This window comes from Podarcis tiliguerta, assembly GCF_965153285.1.
Source record: "Podarcis tiliguerta genome assembly, chromosome: 2".
NCBI classification, from domain to species: domain Eukaryota; kingdom Metazoa; phylum Chordata; class Lepidosauria; order Squamata; family Lacertidae; genus Podarcis; species Podarcis tiliguerta.
In genome coordinates this window covers 6,668,315-6,686,141 of record NC_139535.1, presented here as the reverse complement: position 1 = coordinate 6,686,141, position 17,827 = coordinate 6,668,315, and the positions used below count along the sequence as shown (strand labels likewise).

At 47.2% G+C, this 17,827-nt stretch overlaps 1 protein-coding gene across 1 annotated transcript; it reads left to right on the top strand.

Annotated features, from left to right (window-relative positions):
• The first annotated feature begins 426 nt into the window (after positions 1 to 426).
• On the top strand, positions 427 to 16,901 carry LOC310670151 (uncharacterized protein). Its single transcript, XM_083424918.1, has 6 exons — positions 427 to 1,087; positions 2,716 to 3,249; positions 3,418 to 3,520; positions 6,380 to 6,468; positions 9,663 to 9,885; positions 14,464 to 16,901. Exons 1-6 carry the CDS (start codon positions 671 to 673, stop codon positions 15,843 to 15,845), a joined length of 2,748 nt encoding a protein of 915 aa, XP_083281044.1. The 5' UTR covers positions 427 to 670; the 3' UTR covers positions 15,846 to 16,901.
• The last annotated feature ends 926 nt before the right edge of the window (positions 16,902 to 17,827 follow it).

Below are 17,827 nucleotides of genomic sequence, written 5' to 3'. Positions count from 1 at the left end.
ACGGCTAAGGGAGCTGGGCATGTTTAGCCTGGAGAAGAGGAGGTTAAGGGGTGATAGGATAGCCATGTTCAAATATATAAAAGGATGTCACATAGAGGAGGGAGAAAGGTTGTTTTCTGCTGCTCCAGAGAAGCGGACATGGAACAATGGATCCAAACTACAAGAAAGAAGATTCCACCTAAACATTAGGAAGAACTTCCTGACAGTAAGGGCTGTCTGACAGTGGAATTTGCTGCCAAGGAGTGTGGTGGAGTCTCCTTCTTTGGAGGTCTTTAAGCAGAGGCTTGACAACCATATGTCAGGAATGCTCTGATGGTGTTTCCTGCTTGGCAGGGGGTTGGACTCGATGGCCCTTGTGGTCTCTTCCAATTCTATAATTCTATGATTCTATGATTATGTGGGGCGGGGCTTACCTCCCCCCCCCCCAAAAAAAAATATTTCATTCAAGTTGAAATCCCTGGACCAACAGCAAGGGTTAAATGGCAGAGATGGATTCCTAGACAGGAAGGCATTTTTTTTCCGGGGGGGGGGGTCTCCTCTAGAACAACAAGGCTCCTCCCCATCCTGCTTTGGAGAGGTGCTGGAGGTTGCAGAGAGCGGGGACAAAGGAGGTTTGCAAGGCTTTGCAGGATTTTGCAGCAGCGGGAGGAAAATTCCTCTCTTTCTGGCCATGTCGAGGGATGTCTTGAAGGATGACGTCAAACTGCAAGGTCGACCCCAGCCGGTTCAGGCTGGGGGCGGCGAGGGATCCTGGGGAGGGATCCTGCGGTGGATCCTGGGTGAGGGGGGCACCCTCAGCTCCGAGGCGCAGCGCCAGCGTTTCAGGCAATCCTGCTACCGAGACCCCGAGGGACCCCGAGAGGTTTGCAGCCGACTCCACCGCCTCTGCCGTCAGTGGCTGGAGCCAGAGAGACACACCAAGGCTCAGATCCTGGATTTAGTGGTCCTGGAGCAGCTCCTGGCCGTCCTCCCTGCGGAGACAGAGAACTGGGTCAGGGAATGCGGAGCAGAGACCAGTTCCCAGGCAGTGGCCCCGGCAGAAGGTTTCCTCTGGAGTCAGGCAGAGGAGAAGCAAGGAGAGCAGCAGGTAAGAAGCATAGCATCCTAGAATTGTAGAGTCGGAAGGGACCAGGAGAGGCATCTAGTCCAACCCCGCCCAACATGGTAAAGGTGAAGGTAAAGGGACCCCTGTCCATTAGGTCCAGTGGTGGCCGACTTGGGTTGTGGTGCTCATCTCGCTTTATTGGTCGAGGGATCCGGCATACAGCTTCCGGGTCATGCGGCCAGCATGACTAAGCCGCTTCTGGCGAACCAGAGCAGCGCACGGAAGCGCCGTTTACCTTCCCGCCAGAGCAGTACCTATTTATCTACTTGCACTTTGATGTGCTTTCAAACTGCTGGGTTGGCAGAAGCAGGGACCGAGCAATGGGAGCTCACCCCGTCGCGGGGATTCGAACCGCCCAACATGGTACTTGAACCCATAACTCTGAGATTAAGAGTCTTTTGCTCTACTTACTGAGCTATCAATGAGTTGTTGTTGTTGTTGTTGTTATCATCATCATTAGAACTTATTAGTTTCTTGCCACATTGTTATTGTTGTTATTAATATTATTCTTATTATCATTGAAACTTATTAGTTGCTTGTCACATTTTAAGTAGTAGTAGTGGTAGTTTCTTGTCACCAAGGGTCTCCAACCGACTAACAGCAAAGAAAAATACACAGTACATAATACCATGGGGGGGGGGGAGAATGGGGAAACATATAATACATTAATATTTCCTACAGTATTACATTTAATGATCACCATAACGAATTGAAAAAAAACATTTAAAAGTACTTTCCAAAAAAACAGAGACCTTTCTGTTGGGGATAATTCAGACTGAAATTCCCAGGTGTCAAAAGAAGTTATTTATGTATGCTACTACTGTGACCCTTGGGACGCGGGTGGCGCTGGGGGTAAAACCTCAGCGCCTAAGACTTGCCGATCACATGGTTGGCGGTTCGAATCCCCGTGGCGGGGTGAGCTCCCGTCTTTCGGTCCCAGCTCCTGCCCACCTAGCAGTTCAAAAGCACCACTAAGTGCAAGTAGATAAATAGATATCGCTTACTAGTGGGAAGGTAAACAGCGTTTCCGTGTGCTGCGCTGGTGCTGGCACGCCAGAGCAGCTTTGTCACGCTGGCCACGTGACCCGGAAGTGTCTCCGGACAGCGCTGGCCCCCGGCCTCTTAAGTGAGATGGGCACACAACCCTAGAGTCGGACACGACTGGCCCGTACGGGCAGGGGTACCTTTACCTTTACTACTGTGGCCTATGTTTCATTAGCCCAAAAATGGAAAATGAGCAAGGTCCCAGCTAAAGAAGAATGGCAACTTAAATCGATGGAATACACAGAGCTTGCAGACTTAACATATAGAATAAGAGAACAAGAAGAACATACGTGTTAGAGAAGATTGGAAAATGTTTATTGAATATAAACACTTGAAAATGTTGGCAGCATTAAGATAATTTCAACAGTGTAAATAAGTTTTGATGGATGTAATAATGGAATACTAAATAGTAAAATTTCTGTAAAATACCCAGGGATTTATGATATGCAAAATGAACCATGGAAAAAGAAGAAGGGAAGTCATTGATATTTTAAGGATGTTTAAATGAGTGTTTTAAATTGTAAAAAATAAAATTTCCCGTTGGGCTCTCTGTTTTTTTTCTACAGGGGAAGGACTCAGTCACAATCTGGAATCTAATTGCAAAATACCGCCTGGCCTCCAGGCAGAATCTCGTGGAACTGTCAGGGGATACTTCGGCCATCTTGGGAGCCGCCTCAGATCACAAGTCCAAGATGGCCGAGCAAGACTCTCAAGCAGGAGGAGAACCTAGTGCAACCCAGGCTGGGAGCAGTGGCGGATCCTGGGAAAGGACCACGCCGGAGATCCTGGATGCGGAATATGCCCTCAGTGTCAATGCACGGAGACAGCATTTCAGGGACTTCCAGTACAGGGAAGCTGAGGGACCTCAGGAGGTTTGCAGCCGACTCCACCATCTTTGCCATCAGTGGCTGAAGCCGGAGAGACACACCAAGGCTCAGATTCTAGACCTGGTGATCCTGGAGCAGTTCCTGGCTGTCCTCCCCACGGAGATGGAGAACTGGGTCAGGGAATGTGGAGCGGAGACCAGTTCCCAGGCGGTGGCCCTGGCCGAAGGTTTCCTCCTGAGCCGAGCAGAGGACAAGAAGCAGAATGGGCTGCAGGTGAGAGAGACGGTTTTCATCCTGATAGTTTTCAGGGGCTCAGAATATTCCCCATGTTCATTTTCTGGAAATCCTCGAAGGAGGGGACAGCACGCCAAGGCCTGATTCTGCCCCATTCCTTTCCCAGTCCCTCTCTGTTTCTGATCTCTGCTCTTCTTTTGCCTACAGGACCTATTTTTGGAAGAGGCTGTGGACTTTGCTGAGGCAGAGAAGGATCCGTCAGACTCCAGGCAGATCAAACAGGAGGAAGGCGGAGGTGCCACATCACTGGGTAAGGCTTAGCGTGGCATTATTGCCCGTCTTGGTCTTCCTCTCTCAGGTACGCCTAAAATAAGCAGGCCTCGGTCCAGTATACCTGAAGGAGCGTCTCCACCCCCATCGTTCTGCCCGGACACTGAGGTCCAGCTCTGAGGGCCTTCTGGCAGTTCCCTCGCCGTGAGAAGCCAAGTTACAGGGAACCAGGCAGAGGGCCTTCTCAGTAGTGGCACCTACCCTCCCACCAGATGTCAAAGAGAAAAACAACTACCACACTTTTAGAAGACATCCGAAGGCAGCCCTGTTTAGGGAAGCTTTTAATGTTTAATAGGTTATTGTATTTTAATATTCTGTTGGAAGCCGCCCAGAGTGGCTGGGGAAACCCAGCCAGGCAGGCAGGGTGTAAATAATGAATTATTATTATTATTATTATTATTATTATTATTATTATTATTATTTCTCTCAATCCCATGTTGGGGACAAGCTGATGGCAATAAAAAAACGCTGAGTTTCAACACTTAACTTCAACACTGGCTTGAAAGAGCCAAGCTTTTTATTCTTGTAAATCGTTCTGGGACTGTTATGGGAGGCAAGTAATAAATTCAATATACAGTGGTACCTCGGTTGTCGAACGTAATCCGTTCCGGAACACTGTTTGACTTCCAAAACGTTCAACAACCAAGGCGCAAAGGGCAGTCTGTAAAGTCAATGGAGAAAATTGGAAAAAACCGCAGCAGAAGCCATTCGACTACCGATGTGCATTAAAAAACGGAAGCATTTACTCCGGGTTTTTGGCGTTCGAAAACTGAAACGTTTGGCTTCAGAGACGCTCAAAAATCGACGTACCACTGTACTGGCTACCTAACCTGGGGGGGGGGAGAAAGGAGGGGAGAGGAGGGAAGGAAGGAAGGAAGGAGAAAGAGAGGGAGAGAGAGAGAGAAAAGAAGAAGAAAGAAATAGAAATTGAATTGAATTGAAATTGAAATACTTTATTGCCACTTGTACAACTTGTATACAGTGAGGCAACGTTCCCTCCCAGTAGAAGGAGATCATCAAATGTTGATTGACACCGTTCTTCTGCAATGCTCTGAGGAGATGGAGTCTCTGTTGGGCTTTCTTAACCGCCTGGGTTGTATTTATTTTCCAAGTACAGTGGTACCCCGCAAGACGAATGCCTCGGAAGACGAAAAACTCGCAAGACGAAAGGGTTTTTCGTTTTCTGAGGTGCTTCACAAGATGGATTTTCCTAAGGGCTTGCTTCGCTAGACGAAATGGCCCTGCCTCTCGTGTCATGGCGACGGTCACTGCACGCACGCACGCTCGCTTCCCCGCTCCTCCGGCTCCCTCCCACCTTCTGGCTGACGGTTAGTGCCTCGCGCCGCTGCCCACCCACCTCGCGCGCGCCCCTCAGAGAGTCGTTGCCGCCAGTGCTTCTCTCTCCCTGGTGGCGGTTCCGCCGAGTCGCGCTCCTGAGCCCCACCGCCCTCCAGCAGCTGCGTCGCACGGTGGCCACAACGCGCGGGTGAGTCTGAGGTACCGGCCGCGGCAGCTGTCCTGCTTCTCCCCCCCCCCCGCCATTGTTAGTGTTTAAATGGAGTGGTGCTTCGCAAGACGATAAACCTCGCACAACGAAAAAACTCGCGGAACAAATTAATTTCGTCTTGCGAGGCACCACTGTAAGGTCTTCACTGAGATAAACTCCTAGGAATTTAAAGGAAGAGACTCTCTCCACACAGCCCTCCCCGATGTACAGCGGAAAGAAAGAAAGAAAGAAAGAAAGAAAGAAAGAAAGAAAGAAAGAAAGAAAGAAACGAACCCTTGGGTATTTTTGCCCTCTTGCATGAAACTGAAATGCTTCAAGATTGAATCACTGCAAGGCTAACTATGTGAGGCTTCCCTTACACTTGATTTGGAAACTTCAGTTAGAATCATCGAATCATAGAGTTGGAAGAGACCACAAGGGCCATCGAGTCCAACCCCCTGCCAAGCAGGAAACACCATCAGAGCACTCCTGACATATGGTTGTCAAGCCTCTGCTTAAAGACCTCCAAAGAAGGAGACTCCACCACACTCCTTGGCAGCAAATTCCACTGTCAAACAGCTCTTACTGTCAGGAAGTTCTTCCTAATGTTTAGGTGGAATCTTCTTTCTTGTCGTTTGGATCCATTGCTCCGTGTCCGCTTCTCTGGAGCAGCAGAAAACAACCTTTCTCCCTCCTGTATGTGACATCCTTTTATATATTTGAACATGGCTATCATATCACCCCTTAACCTCCTCTTCTCCAGGCTAAACATACCCAGCTCCCTTAGCCGTTCCTCATAAGGCATCGTTTCCAGGCCTTTGACCATTTTGGTTGCCCTCCTCTGGACACGTTCCAGTTTGTCAGTGTCCTTCTTGAACTGTGGTGCCCAGAACTGGACACAGTACTCCAGGTGAGGTCTGACCAGAGCAGAATACAGTGGCACTATTACTTCCCTTGATCTAGATGCTATACTCCTATTGATGCAGCCCAGAATTGCATTGGCTTTTTTAGCTGCCGCGTCACACTGTTGGCTCGTGTCAGTTAGTGCAGAATGCTGCAGCATGGTTGCTGACAGGAGTTGTCGGCACATAACAGCCATGCTCAAGGATCTATGCCGCTTGCTCATTTGCTACCCAGCTAGATTCAAGGTGGTACTATTAGCATATAAAGTTTTTTTAACAGCTTGGGATCAGTTTGCTTGCAAGGTACCAGTGGTGCTGTTCGGTTACACGGTTTTGGCCGTCCGAATGGGTGGTACTGTTTTGGCTGCACTTGTAATGAGCCCAGGAGGACTTTGATTTGTAAATGCAAGGAATAGCAAGTAAATCTCCCCCTTTTTCATGTCCCCCTCAGGAGATGGACGTGGCAGGATGCGGGCCGTATGTTGCAGCTCTTCTCTTCCTTGTGGTGGAGTGGAAATTGCATCTGTGCGGCTGGACCAGGTAAATATAGGGATTGACGGAGAGCCCGAAATGGAAACCCAGGGTGCCTCTGGACCCGGAAGAATCTGCACCTTCCCTCTCTGCTTCCATCAAAGTTGTGCGCTCAGAAACTAGTGTGAATGCCCATTCAGACAGCTTAAACCCTAAAGTGCAACACCCTTTAAAAAAAAATTAATAAATTGCATTTTATTTATTTGTTAACGTTCTTATATCACATCGGTAAACATTGTCATATTACATTACAGGACTTACTAGAATATAATTTCCTACATGTATACATCAATTATATACAAATTTTATATACCTAGAAAGAAAATGAAACCAAAAGAAAGAACAAAGAGGGAAAAAAGGTGGGGGGGAATTCCACCCCGCCCAATCATATACATACCAACACATAGACTTCCTGTATTTCCTGTTGTATATTCCTTTTTTACAAATGAATGTACTCTGAAGTGCAACGCCAAGCTAAATAATTTTAAGTTTAGTCTTACCAGCGTACCCTTTCTCGGGCAAATATAGTTTTGGGGTAGTTTGCATAAAACATTTATTTATTTATTTATTTATTTATTTATTTATTTATTTATATTTGGGTACTGCCCTATACCCGTAGATCTTAGGGCGGTTCACAACATAAATCCTATACACACACACACAAAATGCACAATTAAAAATAAGAACAAAACAAAATCAATAATCCCCATCTTCCATAACACATTTAAAAAGGGCATCGGATGTCAATCCTCCAAAGGCCTGGTTGAAGAGGAATGTTTTCGCTTGGTTCCTGTCAGGGACCTGCCATCGGAGCAGGAGGAGGTGAGAGGGCTCCCGGACGATGGTGGAGAGGGTCCCAGTAGGAGGAGGGACAGCCCATACGCGGGGGAAGGAAATCAGTGCAACACCAGTGGAGAAGGGGAGGAGATGGAGGAAGCGGAGGGGTGGCTCCAGGACTCTTCGCAGGAGACAAGCGGAGAGGGGACTAGTGCTCCGTTGCCCACACCCACCCTGCGCAGAAAGCTTGCGCGCAGGCAAAGGGGGAGGAGACTGGGCGTGAAGCAGCTTTTATGTTGGAAGCGGTTTAAGAAACGCCCACTGACGGATTCTGCCAGCGACTGAGGCAGCCACGGAATAGAGGGCTGTCTAGTCAGAAAGGGTTCAACCATGCAACCTAGCCAGGAGTAAAGGCTACTTACGCACAAGCAATCCCTAGAACCATTACAGTTCCTAAAGGTGTACAGTCAAATCTCGGATCCCGAACAGCTTTGCTTTGGAACATTTCAGCTCCCAAATGCCGAAAACCCAGTAAATGCTCCGGTTTTCGAATGTTTTTCGGAAGCCGAATGTCCGATGCTGCTTCCGCTTGAGTGCAGGAAGCTCTTGCAGCCAATCGGAAGCCGTGTCTCGGTTGTCGAATGTTTCGGAACCATGGAAAAGTTTAAATGATTATTTATGTAGACAAAGATTAAGTGTAAGGTATTGGTTTATGATTTATGAAAGATTTAGAAAACTTATTGATTAGAATATTTCTATGGGAAAAATACGGAATAACAGATACAACTTTGCTTAAAATATATACAGGAAGTGCAGTGTAAGCAATGGAAGTCAATCAATGAAATTTTATTATTGAGATATTTGTAGAATAAATTTGGAAGAAATTCTTCCAAATTTTTTTCTTCTTTTTCTTTTTTGTTTATCTTTTCTTCCTTTTTTCTTTTTTGTTCTTTTTTATATATGTGTGCTTATCTGAAATATGTATATATGTATGTATTTGCAGTATTTTGCTAGTATTTTGTAATAATTATGTTAAATAAAATTAAAAATTAATTATTATGTTTTTAAAAAGAACGTTTCGGAACCAAATGGACTTCCGGAACGGATTACGTTCGACAACCGAGGTTTGACTGTATAATGAAGTTGCCAAGCGACCCTTCCTGGGGAGAGCTTTCCACAAATGGGAGCTAAAAAAAGCGACGATAAAACGAAATAAAAGCTTCTGCCATGGGCCCTTTGAAACCCTTTCACATATCCCTGGTGGGTACGTGAGAGAAGAGAATGTACCGTATTTTTCGCCCTATAGGACGCACTTTTTCCCCTCCAAAAATGAAGGGGAAATCTGGGTGCGTCCTATGGGGCGAATGCAGGCTTCGCGGACCTCTCCGCTAGCAGCGGGAACGCTCCCGCTGCTGGCGGAGAGGTGCCTGCATGCCGAAGCCTGCGCGCGCTGAGCTCAGCGCGCCCAGGCTTCGCGGACCTCTCCGCTAGCAGCGGGAACGCTCCCGCTGCTGGCGGAGAGGTGCCTGCATGCCGAAGCCTGCGCGCGCTGAGCTCAGCGCGCCCAGGCTTCGCGGACCTCTCCGCTAGCAGCGGGAACGCTCCCGCTGCTGGCGGAGAGGTGCCTGCATGCCGAAGCCTGCGCGCGCTGAGCTCAGCGCGCCCAGGCTTCGCGGACCTCTCCGCTAGCAGCGGGAACGCTCCCGCTGCTGGCGGAGACGTGCCTGCATGCTGAAGCCTGCGCGCGCTGAGCTCAGCGCGCCCAGGCTTCGCGGACCTCTCCGCTAGCAGCGGGAGCCAGCACTGGGCTCCCACGGCTTGCAGAGAGCTGCCTGTTTGGGGGCTGGGGTCGGGGGAAGCTCGGGCTTCCCCAACCCCGCGCCTGGGGGGGAAATAATTTTTTTCCTTTATTTCCCCCCCAAAAAACTAGGTGCGCCTTATGGGACGGTGCGTCCTATAGGGCGAAAAATACGGTATATTAGATCAATTTGTAAAGGGAATAGAATCTTGCCAAATAGCATGCTCCTAAATAGAGTTTGTGGGACGCGGGTGGCGCTGTGGGTTAAAGCCTCAGTGCCTAGGGCTTGCCGATCGAAAGGTTGGCGGTTCGAATCCCCGCGGCGGGGTGCGCTCCCGCTGTTCGGTCCCAGCGCCTGCCAACCTAGCAGTTCGAAAGCACTCTCGGGTGCAAGTAGATAAATAGGGACCGCTTACTAGCGGGAAGGTAAACGGCGTTTCCGTGTGCTGCGCTGGCTCGCCAGAGCAGCGATGTCACGCTGGCCACGTGACCCGGAAGTGTCTTTGGACAGCGCTGGCCCCCGGCCTCTTGAGTGAGATGGGCGCACAACCCTAGAGTCTGTCAAGACTGGCCCGTACGGGCAGGGGTACCTTTACCTTTAAATAGAGTTTATTTCCCCCCACCCCAGGTGACTTTTGAGGACGTGGCTGTGTACTTCGCAGAGGAGGAGTGGAAACTGCTGGATCCAGACCAAAAAGTGCTGCACAAGGAAGTCATGGAGGAGAATTGGGGGGTTGTTGCTTCTCTGGAGCAACAAGACCCTGGTGACCCCAAGGCTTCAGGAGACCTTCATGCCACCCAGGCCGGGAGCAGTGAGGAATTCTGGGAAAGAACCGGGCAGAAGATCCTAGGTGAGGCTCTCTCTTTTTAATTGGCTGAGACTCCCTTGTCTTTGTGGCTGATAAAATTACCGTATTTTTTGCTCTATAAAACTCACTTTTTCTCTCCTAAAAAGTAAGGGGAAATGTGTGTGCGTCTTATGGAGCGAATACAGGCTGTGCAGCTATCCCAGAAGCCAGAACATAACAAAAGGGATTGCTGCTTTCACTGCGCAGTGATCTCTCTTGCTGTTCTGGCTTCTGAGATTCAGAATATTTTTTTTCTTGTTTTCCTCCTCCAAAAACTAGGTGCATCTTGTGGTCTGGTGCGTCTTATAGAGCGAAAAATACGGTAGTTGGCAGGTGCTAAATATACTAAACTTTGGCTTGCAGAGTACGTCAACCGCACACCTGTAGCAAATCGTACACAGAGAAATATTGGTAGAGAATAAGAATAGAATACCACCCCCCCCCCCAATCTGGCTGGGTTTCTGTTGGGCAGATACCAACAGAATATTAAAATACAATAATCTATTAAACATTAAAAGCTTCCCTAAACAGGGCTGCCTTCAGATGTCTTCTAAAAGTCTGGTAGTTGTTTTTCTCTTTAACAACTAGTGGAGGCGTTCCACAGGGCGGGTGCCACTACTGAGAAGGTCCTCTGCCTGGTTCCCTGTAACTTGGCTTCTCGTAGGGAGGGAACCGCCAGAAGGCCCTCGGAGCTGGACCTCGGTGTCCGGGCTGGACGATGGGGGTGGAGATGCTCCTTCAGGTATACTGGACCAAGGCCGTTTAGGGCTTTCAAGGTCAGCACCAACACTTTGAATTGTGCTCGGAAACTTATTGGGAGCCAGTGTAGGTCTTTCAAGACTGGTGTTATGTGGTCTCGGCGGCCGCTCCCAGTCACCAGTCTAGCTGCCGCATTCTGGATTAGTTGTAGTTTCTGGGTCACCTTCAAAGGTAGCCCCACGTAGAGCGCATTGCAGTAGTCCAAACGAGAGATAACTAGAGCATGCACCATTCTGGCGAGACAGTCCGTGGGCAGGTAGGGTCTCAGCCTGTGTACCAGATGAAGCTGGTAGACAGCTGCCCTGGATACAGAATTGACAAAAAAATGTCAAAAAAACCAGATGTTGTTTATTACAGGAAGTACATAACTTGGATAGACGAGTTTGTCGGTCTAATCTAGTGTAGAAAAAGCTGTGTTTACTGCTTTGTCCTCGGGGGATAGATCCAAGAGAGAAGAGTGAGGAGGAGAAAGTTGTCTTCTTTCTTCTTCGGCGATCACTCGTACCCGAGTAAGATTGTCTTCCATAAAAACGATTTTAACAGTGCGTCTGTTAGTGACTGTGGAGGCCAATTCTGGATCCACACATCATTCCACAGTGGGGACATAGGTTTCTGGGCGAGAGTTGATCACAGCAAGGGTTTACCAAACGTGCCTTCCTCTTAGCACGTTTCTCCCTTGCGTCCTGAGTTCGAGTGTCTTCAAAGCCCATGACACCTTTGGTAAAGGCTGGTCTCCAACTGGAGCGCTCGCAGGCTAGTGTTTCTCAGTTGTCACTGTTTATACATTTTTTTAGATTTGCCTTGAGACAGTCTTTAAATCTCTTTTGTTGACCACCAGCATTACGCTTTGCATTTTAAAGTTTGGAATAGGGTAGTTGCTTTGGAAGACGATAATCAGGCATCCACACAACATGACCAGGCCAGCGAACTTGATGTTGAAGAATCATTGCTTCGACATTGGGAATCTTTGCTTCTTGCAGTACACTGGCATTAGTTTGCCTGTCTTCCCAAGTGATGTGTAAATTTTTTTGGAGAGAGTGAGGAGGAGGAAGTTGTAGCATAAGGTGTATCAGTCTAATAATAGAACAGTCAGCATAGACATCACAGGTACAGTGATAGCCTAGCAATCTGACGGTCCCTTACTGCTTCAGTTTTAACCCCAGATGCCTTGGTCACTCTCTTGCTACATTTCAGAATCCTGAGTCTTGTTGTTGTTTAGTCGTTTAGTCGTGTCCGACTCTTCGTGACCCCATGGACCAGAGCACGCCAGGCACTCCTGTCTTCCACTGCCTCCCGCAGTTTGGTCAGACTCATGCTGGTAGCTTCGAGAACACTGTCCAACCATCTCGTCCTCTGTCGTCCCCTTCTCCTTGTGCCCTCCATCTTTCCCAACATCAGGGTCTTTTCCAGGGAGTCTTCTCTTCTCATGAGGTGGCCAAAGTATTGGAGCCTCAGCTTCACGATCTGTCCTTCCAGTGAGCACTCAGGGCTAATTTCCTTAAGAATGGATACGTTTGATCTTCTTGCAGTCCATGGGACTCTCAATAGTCTCCTCCAGCACCATAATTCAAAAGCATCCATTCTTCGGCGATCAGCCTTCTTTATGGTCCAGCTCTCACTTCCATACATCACTACTGGGAAAACCATGGCTTTAACTATACGGATCTTTGTCGGCAAGGTGATGTCTCTGCTTTTTAAGATGCTGTCTAGGTTTGCCATCGCCTTTCTCCCAAGGAGCAGGCGTCTTTTAATTTCATGACTGCTGTCGCCATCTGCAGTGATCATGGAGCCCAAGAAAGTAAAATCTCTCACTGCCTCCATTTCTTCTCCTTCTATTTGCCAGGAGGTGATGGGCCCAGTGGCCATGATCTTCGTTTTTTTGATGTTGAGCTTCAGACCATAATCCTGAGTCTTACCCTGGCTTTTGGGATCTCTTTGCAGGACGTCCTTAGGTGTCATATCTTTGTTAGCTTTGGGGGCTGGAAGGCTTGCTCCATCCATGTAGCCAAAGAGAGTGGGCTCATACGCCATGGTTGCAGTCTCACATGCGTACTTGATAACATTTTATTTATTCATTTGGTCAAATAATAATAATAATAATAATAATAATAATAATAATAATAATAATAATAATTTATTATTTATACCCCGCCTATCTGGCTGGGTTTCCCCTGCCACTCTGGGCAGCTTTCAACAAAGTACAGTGGTACCTCAGGTTAAGTACTTAATTCGTTCCAGAGGTCCGTTCTTAACCTGAAACTGTTCTTAATCTGAGACACCACTTTAGCTAATGGGGCCTCCTGCTGCTGCTGCGCCGTCGGAGCACAATTTCTGTTCTCATCCTGAAGCAAAGTTCTTAACCTAAAACACTATTTCTGGGTTAGCGGAGTCTGCAACCTGAAGCGTATGTAACCTGAAGCGTATGTAACCTGAGGTACCACTCTATTAAAATACAGTGGTCTGTTAAACATTAAAAGCTTCCCTACACAGGGCTGCCTTTAGATATCTTCTAAAAGTCTGGTAGTTGTTGTTCTCTTTGACATCTGGTAGGAGGGCATTCCACAGGGCGGTCGCCACTACCGAGAAGGCCCTCTGCCTGGTTCCCTGTAACTTGGCTTCTCGCAGGAAGGGAATCACCAGAAGGCCCTCAGAGCTGGACCTCAGTGTCCTGGCAGAACGATGGGGGTGGAGAAGCTCCTTCAGGAAGTTTCTCTTCCGTAGCAAGAGCCCCAGGTTGACCTACACTAATTTTTGAGGTTTAATGGCTCATAACACCTGATTGGCTCTCTAAACACACATGCTCATTGGCTACATTCAGATGAAGGAAAGCTACTGCATCTCAACCTAAGCAAGTTGTGCTTCCTTTTTCTGGTTATTTGGCTATACAGTGGTACCTCGGGTTAAGAACTTCATTCGTTCCGGAAGTCCGTTCTTAACCTGAAGCACCACTTTAGCTACTGGGGCCTCCTGCTGCCACCGCACTGCCAGAGCATGATTTCTGTTCTCATTGTGAAGCAAAGTTCTTAACCCGAGGTACTATTTCTGGGTTAGCGGAGTCTGTAACCTGAAGCGTCTGTAACCTGAAGTGTCTGTAACCCGAGGTACTACTGTAACTTTGTTGCATTACAGGCTTCATAAAATTATATTTCCATTGATACATAATTTTATGGTATTACTCCCAAAAAAAAAGTGGTGCTGTGAGCCATCAAACCTCATAAATATACTTTTCCCAAAAGGTTTCCACAATTTTGTCTACTAGTGTGCAACGTACATTGGTCATCTGTCATGGATGCTTTAGTTGAGGTTCCTGCGTTGAAAGAGGGCTGAACTAGATGGCCCTCAGGGTCCCTTCCAACTGAAGGAGCGTCTCCACCCCCATCATTCTACCCGGACACTGAGGTCCAGCGCCAAGGGCCTTCTGGCGGTTCCCTCCGTGTGAGAAGCCAAGTTACAGGGAACCAAGCAGAGGGCCTTCTTGGTAGTGGCACCCACCCTGTGGAACGCCCTCCCACCAGATGTCAAAGAGAAAAACAACTATCAGACTTCTAGAAGTCATCTGAAGGCAGGCCTGTTTAGGGAAGCTTTTAATGTTTAATAGACTATTGTATTTTAATATTCTGTTGGAAGCTGCCCAGAGTGGCTGGGGAAACCCAGCCAGATGGGCGGGGTATAAATAAATTATTATTATCATCATCATCATCATCATCATCATCATCATTATGTGATTCTGTGAAATTTCATGTTAGGGATCATTAAAAAAAAGATGCCAACAGTTTAAAGCTCTTCTTTCCTTCTCACAAAGTATCCCTCTTATTTCTCAAGGTGAAAAGCAGGATGAAGGAGAATCAAACATGGCGCTGTTGGAAAGATATGGATGCAAAGAGGAGGAAGAACAGAGAGCAAGACCTGAGCTAAAACAGGATAACAGGAACGAATTCTCTCCTTCTCAGGAAGGTGACATCTATGAGATCCCAGCTGAAGAGAACCTTAACAACAGAAAAGAAAGCAATCAGTGCCCTGTGTGTGGCAAAATGTTCAAATGGAAATCGAGCCTTTATACCCACTCTAAGCTCCACACAGGGGAGAAGCCATTCAAGTGTTCTGAGTGTGGAAAGAGCTTCAGTCAAAAGGCAACCCTCACTACTCATCAAAGAATCCACACCGGGGTGAAACCATTTCAATGTTCCGAATGTGGAAAGAGCTACAGTAGAAATTCAAGCCTTACTGCTCACCAGAGAATCCACACAGGGGAGAAACCGTATATGTGCCCGGAGTGTGGAGAAAGCTTCAGTGAGAAGAGAAATCTCATTGTTCATCAAGGAACTCACACAGGGGGGAAGCCATTTCAGTGCTTGGATTGTGGAAAGAGCTTCAGTCAGATATCAAGTGTAAGCAGACATCAAAGAATACACACTGGTGAGAAACCATATATATGCTCAGAGTGTGGGAAAAGCTTCAATCAGAAAAGAAATTTGACTGTTCATCAAGGAACTCATACAGGGGAGAAACTATTTAAATGCTCGGAGTGCGGAAAGAGCTTTAATAGGAAAGACCGGCTTATTTTACATAATAAAATCCACAGAGGGGAGAAACCATTTAAATGCTTGGAGTGCGGAAAGAGCTTCAGTCAAAGCTCAAGCTTTACTTCACACCAAAGAATTCACACCGGGGAAAAACCTTTCAAATGCTTGGAGTGCGGAAAAAGTTTCCGTTGGTCTAGCGTCTTGACTTTACACCAACGAATTCACACAGATAAGAAACCGTATAGCTGCTTGGAGTGCGGAAAAAGCTTCAGGCAGAAGAGCAATCTCACAGCTCACGAAGGAATCCATACTGAGCAGAAACCATTTAAATGTTTGGAGTGCGGAAAGAGCTTCAGTCAAAAGATGTACCTCACTTGCCATCAGGGAACACACACAGGAGAGAAACCATTTAAATGCTTGAAATGTGGAAAGAGCTTTCGTTGGGTTACCTCTCTTACTTTACATCAGAGAACCCACACAAGGGAGAGACCATACACATGCTTGGAGTGTGGAAAGAGCTTCAGTCAAAAAACCCATCTCACTTATCATCAAGGGACTCACACAGGGGAGAAACCTTTTAAATGTCTGGAGTGTGGAAAGAGCTATAAAAAGAAAGACTCCCTTATTTTACATCAGAGAATCCACTCAGGGGAAAAGCCCTTTAGATGCCTGGAGTGTTGAAATAGCTTTATTAGAAAGGACTGCCTTATTTCACATCAGCACGTCCACACGGGGGAGAAGGCTTTTAAATGTTTAGAGTGTGGAAAGAGCTATATTAGGGAAAGCTCCCATATTTCACATCAGAGAATCCACACAGAGGAGAAATTTTGAATGTTTGGAGCACAGAAAGAGCTTCAATCACGGGTCAAGCTTTTTATCACACCAAAGAATTCAAACGTGTGGAATACATAAAGAGCTTCAGGAAGAGCAGGGACCTCGGTAGATGTATGCTCAGACTGTAGCATGATTTGTCACCACAGAGACAGCCTTAGAAATCATCAGAGACTGCGCATAGAGGAGCAACTATATACGTACAGGCTTGGAATGTAGGAGTGTCATCTATGAGCAAGCAGAATAAAAGGGCCAAATCACATCGAAGAGTCTACCCAATGGTGAAACCACGAAACTGAAGTGTGGAAGGAAAATGTAAATAAATCTTCACACAGGGAGGAAGTGTCTAAAGAAAGAAGACTACAGCTTTTCTGACCAGTCACACTTTTATAGCACACACACACATGAGATTGACAGTATAAATGTACGATTCCAAACATGGTATGTGGGGAAAGTGATTAGGGCCATCATCTTAACTAGTACAATGTTGTGATTAAGCATTTTTCTTGCCACATTTTGTGAATGAATCATGATGCAGTAGTCATAAGGGTCTTCACCACCATGGGGATAAATCACTCATAAGGAACTGTGGGATACTCGGGGGGGGTGACTAAATGGGGCTTTGATAGAAGCTTATGAAGGTATGAATACTGGTGAGAGGGATAGAGGGAAAGTATCCTTCCTTTCAAGGGACACGGGTGGTGCTGTGGGTTAAACCACAGAGCCTAGGACTTGCCAATCAGAAGGTTGGCGGTTTGAATCCCCGCGACGGAGTGAGCTCCCGTTGCTCGGTCCCTGCTCCTGCCAACATAGCAGTTCGAAAGCACGTCAAAGTGCAAGTAGATAAATAGGTACCGCTCCGGCGGGAAGGTAAACATTTCCGTGCGCTGCTCTGGTTCGCCAGAAGCGGCTTAGTCAGGCTGGCCACATGAACCGGAAGCTGTACGCCGGCTCCCTCGGCCAATAAAGAGAGGTGAGCGCCGCAACCCCAGAGTCGGGCACAACTGGACCTAATGATCAGGGGTTCCTTCACCTTTACTCTTCCTTTCTCGTCATGTTAGAACTCAAGGTTAACCTAAATAGTTCCATAGTTGTGTACAAATAGAAAGTTTCACTTGATATTGAAATGATTTTATAGATAGATTGCTGCTCAGAATGGCATATAGGGAAATGTTACCTTTCTGTTAAGAAACAGGTTTTAAGAATATGAGGTTTGATATATATGATTAAATTCTCAAAGATAAAGTAAGATAAGGGAAGATAACTAACACTTATTGGGGGGTTTTAAACAAAGTTTGGATGATTCTATTCAATCTCTGTGTTGAAACGTGGAGTTTATTATGTATTGGATGGAGTTCAAGATGCAGCACAGCAGTATTTGGTTTTAAGAATATTACAGGGCAACTGTTGTAAATATTAATTGTTTGATATACACTCAATTTTTTACTATTTTTTTAAATTGAATTTATATACTGCCCCATACCTGCAGGTTTCAGGGCGATTCACATAAAAGATCACAATATACTGTATTTTTCACCCTATAGGACGCACCGTCCCATAAGGCGCACCTAGTTTTTTGGGGGGGGAAATAAAGGGGGGGATTATTTTCCCCCCAGGCGCGGGGTTGGGGCGGGGGAAGCCCGAGCTTCCCCTGACCCCAGCCCCCAAACAGGCAGCTCTCTGCAAGCCGTGGGAGCCCAGCGCTGGCTCCCGCTGCTTACAGAGAGGTCCGCGAAGCCTGGACACGCTGAGCTCAGCGTGTGCAGGCATCAGCATGCAGGCAACTCTCCGCAAGCAGTGGGAGCGCTCCCGCTGCTTGCGGAGAGGGCCGC